Source organism: Choloepus didactylus, chromosome 14 (assembly GCF_015220235.1).
Source record: "Choloepus didactylus isolate mChoDid1 chromosome 14, mChoDid1.pri, whole genome shotgun sequence".
Lineage (NCBI taxonomy): Eukaryota > Metazoa > Chordata > Mammalia > Pilosa > Megalonychidae > Choloepus > Choloepus didactylus.
In genome coordinates this window covers 79,973,324-79,994,262 of record NC_051320.1, presented here as the reverse complement: position 1 = coordinate 79,994,262, position 20,939 = coordinate 79,973,324, and the positions used below count along the sequence as shown (strand labels likewise).

General features: G+C 44.3%; 1 protein-coding gene across 2 annotated transcripts in view; it reads right to left on the bottom strand.

Moving 5' to 3' along the window:
* Positions 1–20,939, bottom strand: part of FER1L6 (fer-1 like family member 6) — a 156,113-nt gene that overhangs the window by 57,354 nt on the left and 77,820 nt on the right. For both annotated transcript variants that reach the window (XM_037803393.1, XM_037803394.1), the window contains exons 17-20: positions 17,365–17,484; positions 15,631–15,783; positions 8,599–8,776; positions 4,688–4,812 (exon numbers count right to left, since the gene is read on the bottom strand). In XM_037803393.1, the coding sequence (XP_037659321.1) occupies positions 4,688–4,812; positions 8,599–8,776; positions 15,631–15,783; positions 17,365–17,484 (576 nt within the window). The remainder of the gene's footprint in view (positions 1–4,687; positions 4,813–8,598; positions 8,777–15,630; positions 15,784–17,364; positions 17,485–20,939) is intronic.

The window sequence follows — 20,939 nt, the reverse complement described above, 5'->3', positions numbered from 1 at the left end:
GCTGAGATGATGGCACTACCTACCCTTTATTGAGCACTTGCTGTATGCCAGCTGCTACGCTTTACATGCATTGTCTCATTCAAACTTCAAGGTGGGTACAGCTATCCACCCACATTCTACAGACCAGGAAACAGCCAGCAAGCAACAGAACTGGGATTTGACGGTGTCACCAAAGCCGAGGCTGCTAACCTCCACCACCCTCACCAAGTAGATGCTATATAATCTCCATTTTATGGGACAGCAAGCCTAGAATGGAGGAGATTTAGTGATTTTTCACTTATGAGCAAGTAACTTTTCATCATCAAATCTCCTTCAATAGGGTTTAAAACTTACACCCCTTATTTTGAATTCTGTTTTGTGGATATTTAACTGCATTGAACCAACCAGGGTCTTCCAAGCAACTCTCACCATTTTGCATGGCATCTTTCTTTTATGGAGTTTGCTATGGTATCAAACCGTGACATTGTAGGTGGCTGGAGAAATCAAACAACAATAACCTGCGCGAGGGTCCAGAACCACGTTCCCGAAAGTGGCTCACAGACCCCACACAGGCTGTTTAAGCGGTGCCCCGGGAAGGGTGGGCAGGCTGGGGTCCTCGCCTCTGTTTATTGGGTGTTTAGAAATATGCTGGATTTCAGAGCTAAAGGCCGAGGTTGTTTCTGGGGAGATGGTTTCCATGCCTGAGCAGAAGCTGCCCCGTTACTATGCGAGACTGGCCCAGAGAGAGGAGGGTCAGCCCTGCAGGCCCCAATCCATTTCCCTCCTGTTGGGATATGCTGGCAAAAGGGGGATTTTGCAGCACAGCGGGTGCCCTCCTACCTCGTGCTCTTCTCCGGGGGAGATCAGGGGAAGATCTGGCTGGACCAATTTTCCAGACTCCAAAACCCAAATAATCCCATCATCTTCTTGGAGCAGTTTTATATCAAAAATTCTCTAACCATGGCAGTAAATCGTTTGTACCGTTGCAACAAAATAATAATTTTATTGCTTTTCTTTATGTGAGTCATAAAAGTATCATGCATGTTCACCTTTTCCTTTCCTTCTTGCTTTTAGAGCATTTTATGCCTTGGACACAATGAGGTTTGTAACATAACAGTTCAGAGAAAATCTCTAAATTTTCTGGCAGGGAAAGAACATCTTAACCAACGTATAAGCAAAAATTATGGGGTCACATTGCAGTTACCCCAGGTTAGTGGCTGACATCACAGAGAACTATTTTTTTAAATGGAAATATGATTGCTTTTGCAGTGTGGACCTGATAGGGATGATTTATGACAATTTATGCCCTTCACAGCATCTTCCCTGTGGAAATATTTTGATGGCTTCCTTGGCACTTTGGGCTGTGAGACGTCACTTGACAAGCTCCCATGGGCCTTCATCTGTTTGTTCATTCATTCTTTCATTCAACACATATTTATTCAGGACCTGCAATGTGCTGGTCTCTGTATTAGGCACTTGCCCATCATCCCACACATAGTAGGTATCAATAAATATTTGCGTGAATCAACAAGTGGGCACTGGCCTGTCCTCAGGGCTGATCCCATGAGTAGGAGGACACACAGCCACCTTAAAGAGGTACCGAAAGGTTCATCTAACCAAAAATACATTCCTCCACTTCTCTGGAAAGTTGCCCATGATTAGCCTAATTTAAGGGTTTCCTTAAGGAGACATGCATTATAACTGGGTTAAGTGACACTGTTTGGGATCACATTATTCATGACAACAGTTTGTTAACACATTGAAGATGGAGTGAGATATCATAGACACAGCATGGTTTTCAAGTCAGATACCCCATGGGTGGAAACCTACTTTCATCACCTGCTCTGTGCCCAATAGGGGCAGGTGATTTAACCTCTCTGAACCTTAGCTTCCCTTGTTTAAATGGGGGACAGCACCTATCTTGCAGCATTGTTAGGATGATTGTCTGAGATAAAGCATATTAAGCACACAGCACATAATAGGTGCTCATTAAGTGCTTGTTGCCCACCCTACCAAACTCCTGCCCACATTCTTTTATGAGTAATCATTACAGAACACCTACCATGTGTCCGTCTTGGTGCACTGAGGTAATAGCACCCAACAAGACACCTTTCACATCCTCAGGACTGAGCAACTATCTGACTGCTTGAAATCTCCAGCTCCAAGCTTCCCTCCCCTCTAAGATCCCGTCTCCTTCTCTATCACTCCCCATTCCCTTTTAAACATTTATCCCCTCTCCCTTACTATCCCCAAGCCTTTTTCTTTGTGAACTTTCTCCTTTTCCTTTTATCCTTCTGTTGCCATAAGTTTCTAAGCCCCAGGTTCCCAGTGACTTCTGGAATAACTGGCCCCACCTCCTTGAAATGTCTCGTGCCATTTAGTCACTTTCTAAAGGGTTGGTTTGCAGGACTCCCCCTTTCAGGGGCTTTTCCTTGAGCACCATGTTGTCATTTCAGACGAATGCTAACAGGTAGACAGTGGAGCTCGGACATGACTGCAAAGGCCACCAGTCTTGGCTTTCCCCACCCTGAACAGCGAGAAAGGGGGCACACCACACATGGACCAGTCCCTTAGAGGCAGAACAACACTGAAAAAGGAGAGGGAAACTGGAATCCTTTCTTCCCAAAAGAGAAGCAGAAAGGTTAAGCAAAGTGACTTTGGAAGGGGACAAACCTGGGTTTCCATCTTGGCTCCACCCTCTTCTAGCTATCTGGTCTCTAAGCCCGCCTCACCTGCAGAACAGCGACACTAATTATACCTGCTTTGGGGCTTCAGTGAAATTCAACAAACCATGCATATCAAACGTTTAGCACCGTGCTAAACACATGGCACATGGGGAGCTTTTAATAAATGATAGATATTATTATTAACAAAATTAAGGTACTCTGTTCAAAATTACAGAGGCAAAGTCCAGGGCTCAACAGAACCTGTTTTCCCTTTCAAATGATTATTTGATAAACAAAAAGCATCTGTTTCTTTGCGATATGGGTCTAGATCATAGGAAGAGAAAGATAATCACATTCCAGTGCAGTGAGTTCACACAACCCCCATCCCCCCGGGACCCTGAGATCACTTGGAGGCCCTGGAATTCCACAGTGGTTGTGGCAGCTGGAGGAGGCTCCAGGGGTCCACGCTTTGAGAATTCCTTTGGTGGCGGTGGGAACCCTCAACGATAATAACAAGCCCTCACGTAGAGGCTGTTGTGAGCAAGAGAGGCACTGTCCTGGTGTTTCACCCTCAGGGAAGTATGTACAATGTTATCATCCCTCTTCTACAGATGAGGAAATTGAGGTACACAGAGGGCAAGTGACTTGCTTAAGGTCACACAGCCAAGAAATGGCAGAGCCCAGATTTGAACCCGGGTGATTTGGCTCCAAAATCTGTAACCTTAACCACTGTGCTGTATAGTAAGCCCCAAAACACAGGAAGAGAGAGCAGCCTGGTGTCTTCATGGTCATCCATTGAGTGAGGCTGGAGTCACCTTCCTTCTGAGGCCTCTCCCAACTTCCCTCCCAGGCAGAACCCCCTCACCTCTTGGCTCCTGTAGGACCTCACACAGCCCTGCACTGTGCAGCTTACTGTTGGGTGGTTGAACTGACCGTCTAGGGAGCCACCTGCCCGCCCGAGAGTGCAGGATGCAGGAGCAGGGTCTGGACCCCCCTCCGCCACAACCTAGCATGGGACCTGCCACAAGGGCTTCCCGGGGGCTGGTTGAATGGACATGGAAGAGCATGGACATGTCATAAATCAAACCTCAGTCTAACCCCATCACCCAGATCATGGGCGTCACCTTGGGGAGAAAGGCCAGCCCTCTCATCATCAGGCAATATAATGCCACCAACCATCAATCACTGCGGACACCTTAACCTTTGCTTCTTCACAACAGACCAATTTTTATATGATAAACCTGTTTGGTGGGGTTGTGTTACTTGTCCAAAGACATGTGGCTAGAGGGTGGATGAGCTAAGACGCAGCCTCAGGTCTCTCCCTGTGTCTTAGCTCCCCAAGAGGGCCAAATTCTTTACTGAGCTTCCCTCCGTCAGAGCTGTGAATCCTCGGGGACACCATCCAGGGAGAGAAGCATCCTGTCGGACTTTTGCTGATTAGGAGCCTTTCACATTTCAGTGCTTGTGTAAAGGGAAGGGAGGGTGCACGAGGAAACACATCTGACCCATCTCCAATCCTCAGGACCACCACTTCCAAGCAGGATTTTGCAGAGGAGGGGACGTGGACGTGGAGGTGTGAAAGGTGCCCGGGCCTCCCAGCTGGGGAAGCACAAAGCTGCAAGGCCAGGTCTAGGCCTCCTGGTCCCAAAGCTGGAAAAAGTTCCTGCCACCAGGACCGCTCGCTAATGATCGCATCATGAACCTCCCGAGGGTTGTTTCTCTATGTGTTGTTCTCTCCTTTGTTCTTTCCCCACCGTGGTGGTGTTGTGCCTGGCACTTCAGCAGGTGCTGCAGCAGGGCCAGGTACCTTCTCCCCTCCTCCTCCCTCCTCTTCTCCAGCACCTGCTCCCCTTGCAGCAGGACAATGCATCCCAGTAGAAAATAGCTGCCCCTCTCTTCCTTACATGCCTGTGCTTTGAGTCTGACACACCCACACTCCCAGCAACACCAGTATCTGCGAGGGGCCCTGTTGCTCTTTCCTGGGCTCTGCTACGGGTGGGTGGGAGGCCGCCGCGGGAGCAGGCAGGTGGGCTCCCCATTACCTTGGTGGTCTGGCAGTGGGAGAGGAACGTGACTTTGGCGAAGGGATCTGACAGTCCGTTGCTGTCGGCCGCGATGAGGCCCCGGGCTTGGTACATGTGAGCTCTCAGCTGAAAGACATGCCTGTCTGCAGACAAACATAATTTAACCAGTATCATTATCCCCGTTTTACAGAGGAGTAAAATGGTGTGAAAAGGTTAAAACACTTGTGCAGAGTTTGCAGAGTTACCAAATGCCTGGATTTGGACTCATCGCTGTCTGATTCCAAAACCCACTGCTCTTTCTAAAATATCACATTTTCCTCCCTAATAATTCAGTCTCTTTCTCCCGTTTCCTCTGATGTGTGTGTGTGGGGGGGGTGCACATGTGTGAAAGGGGCTGCTCCACAAATAGTTTTCACTTCAATAAACTCAATGCATGTATTGAGCCACCATTCATCCATTCTTCCATTCGCCCAGCCAACGTCATTTTGAGTGCCTGCTGTATACCAGGTACAGTCCTGTCCCTGGAATTCCAAGGTAACTGAGACATAGAGACATAGTTCCTGCCTTTCCAGAGCTCTGGGGAGAGAGTTCCAGGTAAAGAGACAAGCACCGAAATCACAGGGACAGGAAGCCAGGGATGACAGGTGTCCTGCGAGAGAGACAGGCAAAGGACACGGGAGATTAAAGTTGGGGGTGGGAGGTGGACTCATACAAGGTTACTAAACCTCTCTTTGCCTTTCTTTCCTCGTCTGTAAAATGGGGGCAATAATAATTCCCATCTTGTAGGATTATTGAGGGGATTGAAGGGCTGGGAATGGTGCCTGGCACATGGGAAGGACTTTAAATGTGGTTGTGAAGATGTCCGTTGCAGTGTTACTTGTGGTGGTGGGCAGCGGGAAGCAAGCAGGAGGCCATCGCTGGGGGAGTGGACAGGAAATAAGTCAGGAGTAGAGTGCAGCAGTTAGAAATGATGGATTCAAGGCTTACATAGCAGAATGGATAGTGCTTAGTGAGAAAAGACAGGAGCAGCATGGGGTATGTAACATAGTGCTCTTCACATAAAATAAGAAAAATCCACATTTTGCAAAAGCACACTCAAATGAGAAAGGGATGACTCTGGGGGAGGTGGCACTGACCCTCAAGAATGGCAGCATTTGATAGGCAGGGTTGGGCAGTGGGGTTCAGGAAAGCTGTGGAGAGCATTCCAAGTGGCTGCAGCAGGGTGGGACAAGACAAAAACAAAAGAGCCAGACAGAACGTGGTTTGGTTTGGCTGGAGTAGAGCATCCCAGATAGTTATGGGCACATTGCCCAAGACTTTGGAGCCTAACTGAGACCTTCTACCTAGTTTTGCAGGCAATAAGGAGCTCTTGAAGGTCTGTGCATAGGAGCTGATGATATCAGAGCAAAGCTTTAGGAAGAAGAAACTGTGAGTCGAGGGTGCAAGGGAGAGAAGAGATGCCAGAGAGGGGGATCAACAAGGAGCCAGCTTGGCTCCCTCTAGGTGGGAAGTCTTAAGGCCCGACCTCATGCAGTGGTAGAGGGGATAGAATTGAGAAGGGGCTTGGAGAAAGCTTGAAGCAATGCTGTGAGACTTGGCCTCCATCTGGCAGGACGACGGGCAGGGAAGGCAGCGGGTATCAAAGACAATTCCTTGCTGGATTGACAGGAGGCCTGGACATGTTCCTGTCCCTCCGCTCCACCCACTGTCTGGCTACGTGGGAACAAGCATAGAGTCTGAAACGTAGCAACCATATCTGTCCCAACTCTGATCCTGCAAAGTATTTAGAAACTTGAGGTCTGCACACTCCCAAACCAAGTCCAGGTACTTGCAGCACAGGATGCTCCCAGATCTCACCAAGTCACCCAGGGGGACCAGAGACGTGATTCTTTGGACCCTGTTCCAAGTCCTCCTCCCACCCCACACCCCCACATATACCAATAAACCATTAAGTGGGCAGGATGGGCCCACTAAAAATGGCAACAGCAAAGAATGGAATGTTCAGCAGATGGCATAGGAATTTGCTGATAGAAGATGTCTAGAGTTGGCCCACCTGTCCCTTACATCACACAGGGAGGCACAGTTCTCAGCTGGGAGTGAACTTGGGAATGTCTCATCCCCTGAGAACATCCACCAGCTGCCCCTGAAGTGACCAAGCCAAGAATTTTAGCAGGGCTCCCAAGTACCACCCCACAGGCAGCACGCTGCACAACTCCAGTGGGTGCCAGATATTTAGTCTCAACTTTTGTTTCTGTGAAACCGTCAGTCTTACCAGCTCTATTCCCTGGACTAATCAAGTCATCCTGTGCTGTGTTTTCTTCACACTTTGGTGATCCATCTCTTCTGCTATTGCTCACTTTTTTCCTTTGGGTTATTAAAGATCTAATTGCCCCAGCTTGAGAACGAGGATCACCTCTTACTCATCCCTGGACCCCCTCACTAGATCTTCCACTGTGCATGCCACAGCGTAGATGCAAACTAATTATTTGCTGAGTGGATATTTTCTGAAGCATAAAATGGCTGAATAAACAAAATTCTCCAGAGAGTGTGGAAGGCAGCCAAGGCCTGCCAATGCCAGGGCATGGCAAAGGAAGTTTGTTAGTTCCTTCCATGAAAACAATATACTGCAAAGGATCAGAAAGCTTTGGAAAAAGTCTTTCTCCTCCTCTGAATTATTAGTAGCTGGGACAGCAAGCATGTTCAAGTCCCTGGGATCTCTACAGATAGTGTCTATAGAAATAGGAAGATAACTCAATGCAGGTGTTTTCCAACCAAAGACAAAAACTCAAGGCAGAATGGAAAGCAATGGAAAGAAAGCAGAATTTGGAGATAGCTTGCTTCACCATTTACTAGCTGTGATCTTGGGCTGTTACTTTCTCCATCTGTAAAATGAAGAAAACTTCCAAGGCCGATGTGAGAAATAAACAAAATCTTATGTATAAAGTATAGAGCACAATGCTTGCCGTTTGGTAGATGCTATGCACTTTCCAAAAAGAGACTAGACAGGGATATCCTTGCTCTTATGCACTGATATTAGGAGGAGAAACTACCAGCTGAGCCATCAAATAAATATCTCCAGGACTTTGTCTTCTCTAACTATGGAGCGTCTTAGATTCCTTTGGCAGCCGAGGGCACTGATATCAGAAGAGACATGTGCAACACAGGAAACCTGGGTGTGCAAACAGTTCTCCAGTGTTTCCAACATGGGCTTGATTCCAAGCTCAACCTCAGAAGAAATGAAGGTAAAATTGAGCCTGCTTCATTTGGATTCAGAAGCAACAGACCATGCAAATAGAAATAATTTGGAAACAATCCAAAATGCAACTGTAAGTAATTTATATTTATAATAAAATTCAAAACTGTATGAAAATTTAAACATGGGGCACTCCAAGAAAATACTCCATAGAAGAAAAGATTACATAAAGCATTTTGAATTTCTATAAGCAGCCAAACCAAGAAGCAAGCTAGAGAAACATGTGTGACCCCACTAATATCAGTTTCCACGGGGGCATTACTGGGAAATGTAAATGTCTGCTCTTTATAGGTCAAAACCCCAGTGCCATGTCAAAAGAAAATCTGCTTCAATTCTACCCAGGTAACATCAACACAAGAACTTACTGATATTTATTAAAAACATCTTTTGCTTAAAATGAAAACTCAACCTGTAGAGTCTGCCTACAAAGAAATGCACATTGCTTTCTCCCCATAAACATATAAAACATAAAATTTTATCCCAGAGTTTTTAAGGACTTCCTCTCATTCTTTTTAGCTGAGACACTGGAAGAAAATTTATAAACTATATTAGAAGAAGGCAAATAAGTTGATCATAAGAGAGCATGCAAACAACTAATGCCAGGCTGTCCTCCTCACTGTTTTCTTACAAGCCCACCAAAAACATTTAATGACCCTCTTGCCAGTGGGCTTCATACCTTGGTAGAGCAGGTTGGCTGGGGGGTGGTTGGCGCCAGTCACTTTGGAGGGCATTTCTGCTTCATAGCCTGCTGGCAAGTTGTCCAAAATGGCGCCCGAGTATTTGGTGGAGCCCAACCACAGGTACGTGTCCACTTTCGCTTGCACCGACCAACCGGCTGGCCGTTTTCCAGGAAGCTGGGGAAGGACACAGGGAAGTCCGCCTGGTTAGCAGGAGCCACCTCTGGGACTCACTCTTTGAGGAAAGAGGTCCTCTTATGGGGACAGAGCCTGGGGGTGTGTTTGGAGAGCAGTTCCTGGGGACTCGTCTTATTCCAAGATGAGAGCTATGATCCCAGTTGCCATGATGCTGGACTCCCAGGAGGGTCCTGGTCCAGTGGGGCCTGAATCTTAAACAGGCCTGTGAAACGCACTTCCAAGCACTGGATCATCTGTATCTAATCGGGGTGCCAGGACTGCCCCTGTTTCCTAGATGAGGACACTCAAGCTCAGCAGGATTAAATAAGTTGCTTTTGCTCACTCGGCTTTTAGGAGACAGAGCCAGGGCTCAAACTCGGGAAAGATGATTCCAAATTTGGACTCTAGACTCTGAACCCTCATAGTCTGCCTCCTCCTCTTCCTCACACTGAGCTGAAGTCTCCTTCCCTGGAACCGGTCACGGTTCTGCCCCTTTGGTTCATTCAGAAGAACACAAATGCTTCTTCCATGTATCAGGCCTTCACGTGCTTGGAGAAACCTACCTCTCTAGATCTACCATGTCCTTTCAGCCTTGGCTAAATGCCTAGAACTGCTTTATCCCTTCTTTATGCAGCATGGTTTCAAATCCCTTACTGATTAAATGTATATCTATGTTTCTTTGAATTTCTGTGTATTAGTGAGTGTGAGTGTGTGCATAGGGGAGTGTGTATGTACATAGGTGTGTACACATATGTAGTCTCAAGATGCGAAGGACACGACTCAATTCAGAGAGTATGGCTCCCTTATTTCTCAGTCACTAGGATTAGGGGACCCCCGCCTCCTTAACGGAGTCCCAGGTTTGTGGCTGTGTTCAGGACTGCTGACGAAGCCATCATTCTGAGAGTGGCCTGTGGCACTTGAGACTGTCTGAATTTTGTTGACTCTTCTAAATGTCTCCTCTTAGTGTTTCTTAGAACTTCCTCTCAGTAATTTCCCCTTTCTTCTGCACTATTCCTCTTCCAGAGAGGATCACAAATCCTATTATGAGAGGACAGAACTTGCTTGGACAGTTTCCAGGGCTTCTGTGGACCACCCCTGAGCCCCAAAATTGAGCAGTTTCTTTGCCTTTCTAGATTGTTCTGTGGGTTTCATAAATGGGTCTGGAGCAACTCAATTCAGCAATTACAAGTGTTGCTAGGCCCTTGCTGAGGGAGTGAGACCAAGAGGGCATAAGAATGACTGAGACACAGTCCTGGCCATTCCTCAAGGCCAACTTGTATTCATTTAAATGCAACGCCAAGTTTAAGAGAGGAAATGCTAAGGGGGCAATGAAGAAGTAGCAGCTATTTCCATCTTATCTTTAAGACTCAAGGGTTTGGCTGGGCTAAGCTTAAAAGGTACTTTGGAAGTGGACCAGTTGAAAAGGGATCCCAGGAAGAGAGAAGTGCATGAGCAAAGATATGGGGACAGGAACCAATAATGAAAATATGAGCTGGTATTTAGTGAGTGCTTCCTCTGTGCCAGAAATAATGCCCAGAGCTTTCAGAAAAGAAGGAATTGTAACCAGTGAGCATGAGAGCTATCATGGAGAAAGGCACAGATGAGACTGAAGAGGCTTGCCTGTTACATGGAGGAGTTTGGATTTTACATTTTAGGGAGAGAGATGCCATTATTTATTCAGCTCAATAAAACAAATAACGATTGAGCCCTTAAAATCAGGTTGTTGTTGACAAAAGCAAGCACTCTGCAACCTGTCATTTTTGAAATTACAATAAGGCAGGTAATCCTCAAGTCATCATTTCAACAATAATAATACTAGCAGCAGTAGTAGTAATAATAATAGCTAAAACGTATTGAGCCCTTTTTCAATAAAACAAATATTTATTGAGTGTCTAAGATTATTTCGTTGTAATCAAAGCAATCCCTCTGCCATTAGTAGACATCAGTTCACAAGGGCAGGGATTTTTGTCTGTTGGTTCACACTGATGTCCCCAATGTCGAAAAGAGTGCTTGGTGCCCAGGAAGTACTTGAGTATGTGTTGAGTGAATAATCCTTTCTTCCATAATAATGATAATATTTAGCAATATTGAACACTTCCATCATTCCAGGCCCTGGTCTAAGTTTCTTCCTTACAGACAAAATGTCATATTACCTGCATACCATTAGTAAGTACTGACATCACCGATCCTCACAATGACTCCAAAAAGATACATCGTTTTCTGATGTGCATTTTAAAGAGGAAGAAACAGAGGTGCAGAGAGGTTAAGACAATTGCTCAAGGTCACAGCCAAGGCAGAGATAGAGCCAAGACTCACCCCGGCTCTACCCAGCTCTGCCCAGCTCTCAGGGCTCGTGCTCACATAGATGCCTGTGATGGTCTGGGCACCTGGTTAAAATGCAGATTCTGACTCAGGTCTGGAGTGGGGTGAGTCTTCATTTCTACCCATTGATGCCAGCCCTCTGGCTTAAGGATGACAGTTTAAGTACTTGAGCGTCAAGACTCTTAACTTACTATGCTACACCGCCCCAAGAAGGTCCCATATACTTTTTCGTGAAGTAAAATTAAAGCGGCAACAAAAAGCATCATCCATTCCTACCACGAAGAAAACAATGTATGTGTGAACTCATGGTTCGAGCCTGAAACTCAGCTAACACCTCATGAATGTGTTAGACAAGGACTACGGCCCCAACCCTAAAGTTTGTGGCTTGTACATATTTTTATAAAAACACAAATTTAAACTGCTTGCAAGACAAGGCAGAGTCTCTCCCTTAAGTGTTCCAATTGGGATTCACCCAATTATTGAGCACCTTCGTGGGTGCTTTCAGAAACAGACTCCCATTTTAATTTCACACGTGCTTTCAGCCAGCTGTGTGTCTTCCCACGTCTTCCTCCTCCTCCCTCACTTTCCGTCCTCTCTGCTGTGCCCCTGCAGCCTCATCAATCATAGGGAATCCTTTCCTTTTAAGAATGGTACCATAAGGTATTTAAAAATAAAACAGAAAAAAATTAATGACAGAATGCAAAAGTGCATTGAAACTATGACCACCAGTGTATAAAAATTACACGAGACAGAAGGCTAAAGTCTTAGCCTCTCCCAACCCTGACTCGCTTCCCCTGGGGGTCCTGGTCCATGCAGCTAGCTTAAAAGGGAGGGGCAGTGTGCCGGTTTGAGTATATTATGTTCCCCAAAATGCCATTATCTTTGATGTAATCTTGTGTGGGCAGAGATATTTAATGTTGATTAGATTGTAATTCTTTGATTGAGCGTTTCCATGGAGATACAACCCACCCAACTGTAGGTGATGACTCTGATTGGATAATTTCCATGGACATGTGGCCCTGCCCATTCAGCATGGGCCTTGATTAGTTTACTGGAGCACTATATAAGCTCAGAAAGAAGGAGTGAGCTTGCTACAGCCAAGAGGGACACTTTGAAGAATGCACAGGAGCTGAGAGAGGAACTGCAGATGAGAGACAGTTTGAAGACAGCCATTGAAAGCAGAAACTAAGAGAGGAAAAATGTCCCAAGAGCAACTGAGAGTGACATTTTGAAGAGGAGCTTCTGGCCTAGAGAGGAACGTGCTGGGAGAAAGTCATTTTGAAACCAGAACTTGGAGCAGATGCCAGCCACATGCCTTCCCAGCTAACAGAGGTTTTCCGGATGCCTTTGGCCATCCTCCAGCAAAGGTACCTGATTGTTGATGTATTACCTTGGACACTTTATGGCCTTAAGACTCTAACTGTGTAACCACATAAACCCCCTTTAGAAAACCCGATCCATTTCTGGTGTTTTGCATTCTGGCAGCATTAGCAAACTAGAACAGACAGTAAAGGTTTCCTTGTCTTGTAGATGTTTCATCCTGGAGCAGGACACCAAAGTGTATCTTTCATTCACCACTTTCTGCTGCATGTTATGGAAAGCTGGATGGAACCAATTTAATGGCTGGATGGCATCAACTAATGCAACCAACAGATGCTTGGAGAAGAAAAGACTAAACTCGGGGCAGAGTCTACCCTCAAGGGAAAAGAAGGTTGAGCGCCACCTTCTGGACTCCAAGTGTATCCGGCTCTCTTTATAGGAAGAGTTTCCTTTGGGTAATGAATGTCCTTTTCCATCTTCCAGTCATGAGGGGCACAGCAGGGATGAGATTGAAAGAGTAGAACTCTAATTTTCTTTTGGATGGTGGGACCGGGCTGAGTTCTGAAAATTCTGTTCCAATATTTTTAGCAGCATTATAAATATATTTAAGTAGGAAAAAAAAAAAGTTCAGGGAACCAAGGATCATAAAACCCTGGTTGCAGTTAAAGAGTTACCATTATTGAACCACATGACTCAGAGGTAAAGCAAAGAAGCTACTCTAGATTAATATTCCCCAAATTGTGCCCCTAGGAAAAGCTGTTTTCTTAAACTTGAAAATAGGTGTTCTGGGTGAATATGCTGGGGAAACATGAGTTAAAAATATTAAAGATGTTTCTTGACGGTAAGATTTCTCTGAGCCTTAGGAGGCATTGTGCAACCCCAGGGGAGGGATACAACTGCAGCCTGTAAAGGTGTTTGAATGAGGGCTGTTTTACCCAGCCATGCTAAGGACAACTGTTCCATAAGAAACCAGAGATTTGCATCAAAGCTTGTCTTACTCTATTTCCTGATCTCTAGCCAAGAGGCCTGAGTGGGAAATATGTGAAGACATTCTCTCCGTGGTGCAACCCTGGCTCTTTTCAGACTTACCAATTCAGTGAGGAGATAGGGAGGTAAGGGGAGGTGGTGGTGGGAGCGAAAAGCAGGGGTGACAATTTAAAAAAGGAATGAAATTAATTTTGCTGAATCATCTTATCGAGATGTTTCATCACGTCAGTGCAATTGAATTCAACAGGATTTAGAAAACACTCACTCAAAGCCATTCCAACAGCAAAAAGAAAATACAGATGAAGTAATTCAAGGCTTACAGGCACAGTGATAAGGAATAATACACAGATATGAAAGTCACAGGGCAAAGGTTCTGTATTCTCAGTAAGGTCTATCCTCTGGCTTTTTTTTTTTTTTGATAGTTGTTCTCTGTTCTAACTTTAAATAATGCCCTGTTACATCAAAATATTTAGAGGGAGTAACATTATACCAATGTCCTAGAATTTTTAGCACAGGCCCATCCGAAATGATTTGCTATTTTTAAGACAAATTTTTCTTGCAATCCAGCATGCCTTGGATGAGAAGTTGAAGAAAAACACTGATATATGTGGTGAATGGCTTGGGTGAGTTTGTGTTTTTCAGGTATAGTTTTACAAGGATGGGTTTAAACAACATTTTAGATATATGACAGAAAATAAGATACAGAGCCATGAACAACTCACTGGATGTGAAGGAGATGCACAATTACAGAAATGTCCTCTGGGAAGTTGGATGACCAATTTTCTTAATGCTAACAGTTGTTGAGTGATTACACTGTGGGGTATACAACTCTGAACTTTATATGCATTTATTCACTTAATCTTCACAGTCATCTCCATTTGACAGATGACATATGGGAAGGAAGCACAGGCTATTAAGTCCAAGGTCACACTGCTAGTAAATATTAGCCCTGGAATTTCAACCCACATCCAGCTTATGTCAAAGCCCACAGCTGTAAACCATCACCCCACACTGCCTCTCATGCTCAATATGGTGAACCCTCTGTCTGCAACATTTACCAATCCCATCTGTAGTGGACTCTGGAAGTTGGACAGCACTTAAAGGGTATCTGATCTAACTGCTTTACATTATAGTTATATCACAAGATGTCCAGCCTCTGCCAACACCTCAAGGGATGGGGAACCCATTACGGTCTTCCCTTTAGGGAACTATTTCCTTATAATGTTTATTGTGGGGCCTGATTTTATCTTCTGAAAACACACACACACACACACACACATTCACGCAAATCTTCATCCATAGGGCAGCCCTACTTAAAGGTCTCTACCATACGGTCAAGTCTTCTCAGCTAAGCATTGCTATCTCTTCACCCATTCCTCATATGACATAATTTTACACATCTCTACTCTCCCTTTCAGGCAGTAGAAGAATAATTATGTTGTAACAAGAAACCAGAAGTGAAATTGGCAGGACAGTCTACCAAGAGGTGAGAAAAATTAATCAGTTGAACCACACAATTGTTGCCAGTCCAAGGGAGTGTTAAACCTTTGGACCACTTTTCCCCCATATTGCTCATGTCTACCTGATAGGATAGAAATTTCTTTATAGCAACAGTAAAATACCTAGGATCTCAAAGAAAGGCTCAAATCTAAAGTTAGAAGAATTCATCCAGAGAGAGAAGGTCTGTGAGGGTCCATTCATCCCATTCACTGGGAATTGGGGACCCCTTCTGCATGAAGGCTGAAGGGACCCCAGATTGAAAAGACTATCATATTTCCACAATTTAAAGTTACCAGAATCCTGAGCTAGCAGTTCTGTGGAATATAAACCACTCCTCTTGCAATTTTCTTTGAAATCTGTTAAAAATATAAAGACTAGCTTATTTGAAAAGATACGGCAAATTGCGCAAGAGGAAAGACGATGAGAAAACTAATAGAAAAATGTTCATTCTTACTAGTAAGAAAGAAATAAAAATTAAAATGACCTTGTGGTACACCCACTAGATGAAAAAGGAACTTATATGTATCCGGTAACATGGTAATTGGAAAACAGCCTCAAGACAGTCTACTGAATTGCAATTTGACTCAAAAAGTGCAAGGTGTTCTACTTGTCCTCGTACCTTTGAAAGCACTGCGGGAGAGTCAGAGATATGGACACAGAAATATGGAGAATCCCAGAATAAGCAGAGATGTCCCTTCTTTCAGTCTAAACTAGCGCAGACTTACTTTGAGGAAATGAGTTTTGATCTTCCCACAGTGTTTGCCCATCTGCTCCCTGATGGGGGAATAGAGCAGGTCTTTGGAGGCGATACGGGCATATGCCACTCTCTTGTTATTGCTGAGCATCCAGATGAAGACATCAGGGATGGTGTGCTGTGGCTGTGGAAACAAAGGGGAATGGGATTTGGTAAGCTGGTAGTTAACAAGTGCAATTTCAGGGTTCCCCTTTTCTGAAACAGCCCCTCTTCTCCTGCAAAACAAATTCTATGATATAAAACATTGATGTAACTAAGCGTCTATGTAATCAAGCAAATTAAGTGTAGCTTCCTTGAGAAGGGAGAGCTTCAGGTCATGAATTAGAAGTATATTTAACCTCTCTATGCCAAAGAGCTCTTATTCTTTGAGGATATGCAAGTTGGACCCATGATTTGGCACCTCTGGTGGTCAACTTTTCTCCATCTGTAAAACAAATATTTTCTACACCTTTCCATGGATTTATTTTTGGGGGAAGGAGAAAGGGTACTCTTGTAATAATGATTTAGCTTCAAGAATTGGACCTCCTCAGAATCAGGTACCATTTCCAGAACATTAAAATTTTAAAAAGGAAAATCCACGATTGACTTTCCATTTGCTCTTCAGAGATGGAAAACAATTCTACAAAGGACTTGATAACCTTAACTATGATTCCCAAGGATTGTAGCTCCATGTTAGGGGGTTATTCAGGGAAACTCAGCTGAGTTGAATGGAAAATGTGACTTTAAAGTTGAGCTAATCAAGATAGGAATTGCAGAATTTCCTGCCAAGTGACCAATTATGTTGTCCATGTAATGAAATGCACATTTATGTATCAACATAACTACCAAAAAAAAAAATAAGGAGATATATTATCATAAACTAGGATTTGTCATTCCTGGTCTAGAAGCAGATGTTTTGTCTTTCTAACCCCATAACACTTGGGTATAATTGACGCCCAGAGAGGGTCTTCCTTTCTCTCTTGATACGGAAACAGACACTGGTATGGCGGTGTCCCTGGCCGCTGGGTCCCTTGGTCACAGATCTGAGGCACTGTGCCTGGTGCAGACTTTCTGAGTGCATCTTAAAATTCCAGTGACTGCTGGCCTCTCACTGCTTGGGATGCCTCCAGGGAGTAATTGATGCACAACAAGAAATACAGCTTATGAGAACAGCAGAAGCAATAAATCTGTACCTCTCCTTGAAACCTTCCACACAAAACCCAATTTAAGAAATTTCTCCATATTTTCAGGCTTCAACAAGGAGCTTCAGAACATGATAGATGGAAACATGATGGTCTTATTAGATCATTCTAGTAGTCACCAGAGGGCACTGCTTACAACTTACTTTAAAATGAAAGGCTGTCTTGTCCTTTACTGGACATGGGCTTAAATCTTCTTATAGTAGAAAACTCATGAAAGACAGAGGGCTTGTTTTGACTTTTCTTGAGTCCACCAGGGAACATGCTTTTTACTTCTACTGAACACTCATGCTTTGTAAAAAATAAATAATGTATAAGAAACATGTTCAGCTTAATTTTAAAATCTCTTTTCTCATCCCCTAAACTAGCAGTGCCTGCTTGGAAAAATCTTTTCCAGCAAGACTTGGAAAAAAACCAAAAACACAAAAATCAGTGCTCCCTCTTTCATCCTTACTAAACATTCAGACCTCACTAGGAAGACGCTCAGCCTAATATTGCAAATGAGGTTGGCCTTTAGAGTCGATTACCTCATCAACAAGAAAGCGGATTTTGTCCACAAAGTTTTGGGCTTCGTGGATCATTTCCTCGAGAGAGAACTTCTTCTGCTGCTGCTGAATGATGCCCTTGGCCTCCTTGGCTATTGCCTCCTAAAACAAAAAAAGAGCCAGTGTAGATCTTTCAGCCAACGTGGACAGAGAACACTGCCGTGGCTGGAGAGTTCTGGACGATGCTTGGAAGTGCCACACGGAGCTACTCGCATTGGCTAGTGAGGGCCCACCATGCACGCTGCCCGTTGAAGAGAAATGCCACGGGAATGTGCAGGCAGGGAGCATCATCTCGTCTTCGCTTGGCATATGAGAAACTGAGACACACAGCTTTGTTAACTCAGACTCAAACCCAGGCTTTCTGACACTTAAGAAAAATGATAATAATGTCTCATTATTATGAGGAAGCAGGAGGAATATGCAGAGGTGGAATTGACTCTGAGCTGAGTCCAGAGTCCCTTCCCTCTATCAGTGTACTCACCACCTCTTTCTAGAGGTATGTTGGATGCTTCCAGAACAAGGGGGCATCATTTGACAAACACCGACCAGGTAGCTCAGGATGAGTGGTTGGAGCATCCAAAAGTATTTATTTTGATTGATTCATTCAGCCCACAGTTATAACAGTAGGAAAAAAAAAAAAAACCCAGATATAAAGACTTTGAGCAGAGAACCTAAGATGGCGTCTAGGAGAGACAGGGCAAAAAAACACCTCCATGAAAAATACTAGATAAAAGCCAGAGAGTGACCCAGAACACCAGTTCCAGCGATGCACCAGCTGGACAAGGTCTGCTAAATCCACAGGGACCGTGCATTTGGTGAAAACAGGAGTCTGCATTCTGAAACGAGTGAGTGAACCTGCTGAATGTCCAGCAGCCATGCTGCGGTGTGGGGAAACTGTGGGTTGGCATTTGGAGGTGGACTAGTTCTTTTTTAAAAAAAAACCCAAAAGTGGCTGCAGATATGGCAGCGAGAACCACAAAGCGAAGTGCAGCAGGAACGGGCTTTGCGAAAACCTCAATATCTGGCATGTAAGATAGCCTTTTGTGGACCTGCTGCTAATTGTCTCAGAGCGTGGAGAGCAGAGGTGAGCCAAAAAAAGAAAAAAACACGCCCCTTGCAGCCATCTTCCCGGCGGACTGGGAACACTCCTGCCCAGCGCCAGAGCTGCGGACCAGAGCCGCACCAAGGGACCCAGTGTGACGGGAAGTGTTTTCCGCAACACCACTCACACGCCACAATATCAGGCATGGACAGTGGCCTTTTGCACGCTCACAGCTGGCTGTCCCGGAACTGGGAAGGCGGAGAGGTGCTAAAAGGGAGAGGTTAACACGCCCCATTCTGCCATCTTTACAGCAGGCTGTGAACGCCCCTGCACGGCCCAGCAGCCCAGGGCTTCCTTTGAGGGACAGCACGAACTTGTGATGTAGCACAGCCTTCCCCCAGCAGAGGCCCTGGAAGGGCATGGCTGAGAAGAGGGACCCACTTGGAAATCCCAGGAATCATATGCCAATACCAAGGACTTGTGGGTCAGCAGCAGAGACCACCTGTGGCGAGACTGAAATGAAGGTTTAGACTCTTGCAACAGCCTTAAATCTCCAGGAACACTGGGACGTTTGGTTATTAAAGGTGCCCTGCCTCCCTAACCACCCAGACACATGCCCCACATTCAGGGTGGACAGCATCAACAACACACCCAAACTTGGTGCACCAATTGGACCCCACAAGAACCAGACCCCCACATACCACAAAGACAAAGTTGGGGAGAACTGACTTGAGGGGAATAGGTGACTCATGGACGCCATCTGCTGGTTAGTTCGAGAAAGTGTACGCCACCAAGCTGTAGATCTGACAAATTAGAGATTCATCTTTGAATAATCCTACATATCCTAAAAGAACCCTATCAAGTAAAGCAAATGCCAAGAGCCCAAAAACAACAGAAAATTTTAAAGCATATGAAAAAAACCAGACGATATGGATAACCCAAACCTAAACACCTAACTCAAAAGATCAGAGGAGATGCAGTACTTGGAGCAATTAATCAAAAAACTAAAGACAAACAATAAGAGCATGGCACAGGATATAAAGGACATGAAGAAGACCCTAGAAGAGCATAAAGAAGAAGTTGCAAGAGTAAATAAAAAAAGATGCTCTTATGGAAATAAAAGAAAGTGTTGTCCAAATTAAAAAGATTCTGGATACTCATAGTACAAGACTAGGGGAAGATGAACAACAACTCAGCGACCTCGAGAACCACAGAATGGAAAATGAAAGAACAAAAGAAAGAATGGGGGAAAAATCGAAATGGATCTCAGGGATATGATAGATAAAATAAAACATCCAATTTTAAGATTCATTGGTGTACCAGAAGGGGAAGAGAAGGGTAAAGGTCTAGAAAGAGTATTCAAAGAAATTGTTGGGGAAAACTTCTCAAACCTTCTACACAATATAAATAAACAAAGCATAAATGCCCAGCGAACTCCAAATAGAATAAATCCAAATAAACCCACCCCAAGACATATTCTGATCAGACTCTCAAATACTGAAGAGAAGGAGCAAGTTCTGAAAGCAGCAAGAGAAAAGCAATTCACCACATACAAAGGAAACAACATGAGATTAAGTAGTCACTACTCAGCAGCCACCGTGGAGGCGAGAAGGCAGTGACATGACATTTAAAATTCCGAGAGAGAAAAATTTCCAACCAAGAATACTTTATCCAGCAAAACTCTCCTTCAAATTTGAGGGAGAGCTTAAATTTTTCACAGAAAAACAAATGCTGAGAGATTTTGCTAATAAAAGACCTGCCCTACTTCAGATACTAAAGAGAGCCCTACCGACAGAGAAACACAGAAAGGAGAGAGATATAGAAAATTTTAACAGACATACATAGAATATTACATCCCAGGTCACCGGGACACACATTCTTCTCTAGTGATCATGGATCTTTCTCCAGAATGGACCGTATGCTGGGGCATAAAAATAAGCTTCAATAAATTAAAAAAAAAAATGAATTTGTTCAAAGCACATTCTCTAACCACAATGGAATACAAATAGAAGTCAATAACCATCAGAGACTTAGAAAATTCACAAACACCTGGAGGTTAAAAATGAGGGTGAGAAGCTGAGGGACTTCATCACCAGTAGATCAGTCCTATAAGAAATGCTAAAGGGAATTGAGCAGGCTGAAAGGAAGGGACACTAACCAATTGACTGAAACCACATGAAGAAATACAGATTTCCAGTAAAGATCACAGGGTAAATATAAATACCAATACTACTGTATTTTTGATTTGTAACTCCACTATTTATTTCCTACAGGATCTAAAATACATAAAGTGTAATGATAAATCAGTGTTTTGGACTCAATGTAAAATACGTAATTTTTGACAAGAACTACATAAAGGTGGGGGGATGGAGGAATATAGAGACATAGTTTATGTGTCCTATTGAAGTTAAGTTAAGTTGGTATCAAAGAAAACAAGATTGTTATAGACTTAAGATGTTAAATTTAAGCCCCATGGTAAACACAAAGAAAGTATTAGAGAATATGATCATAGAGA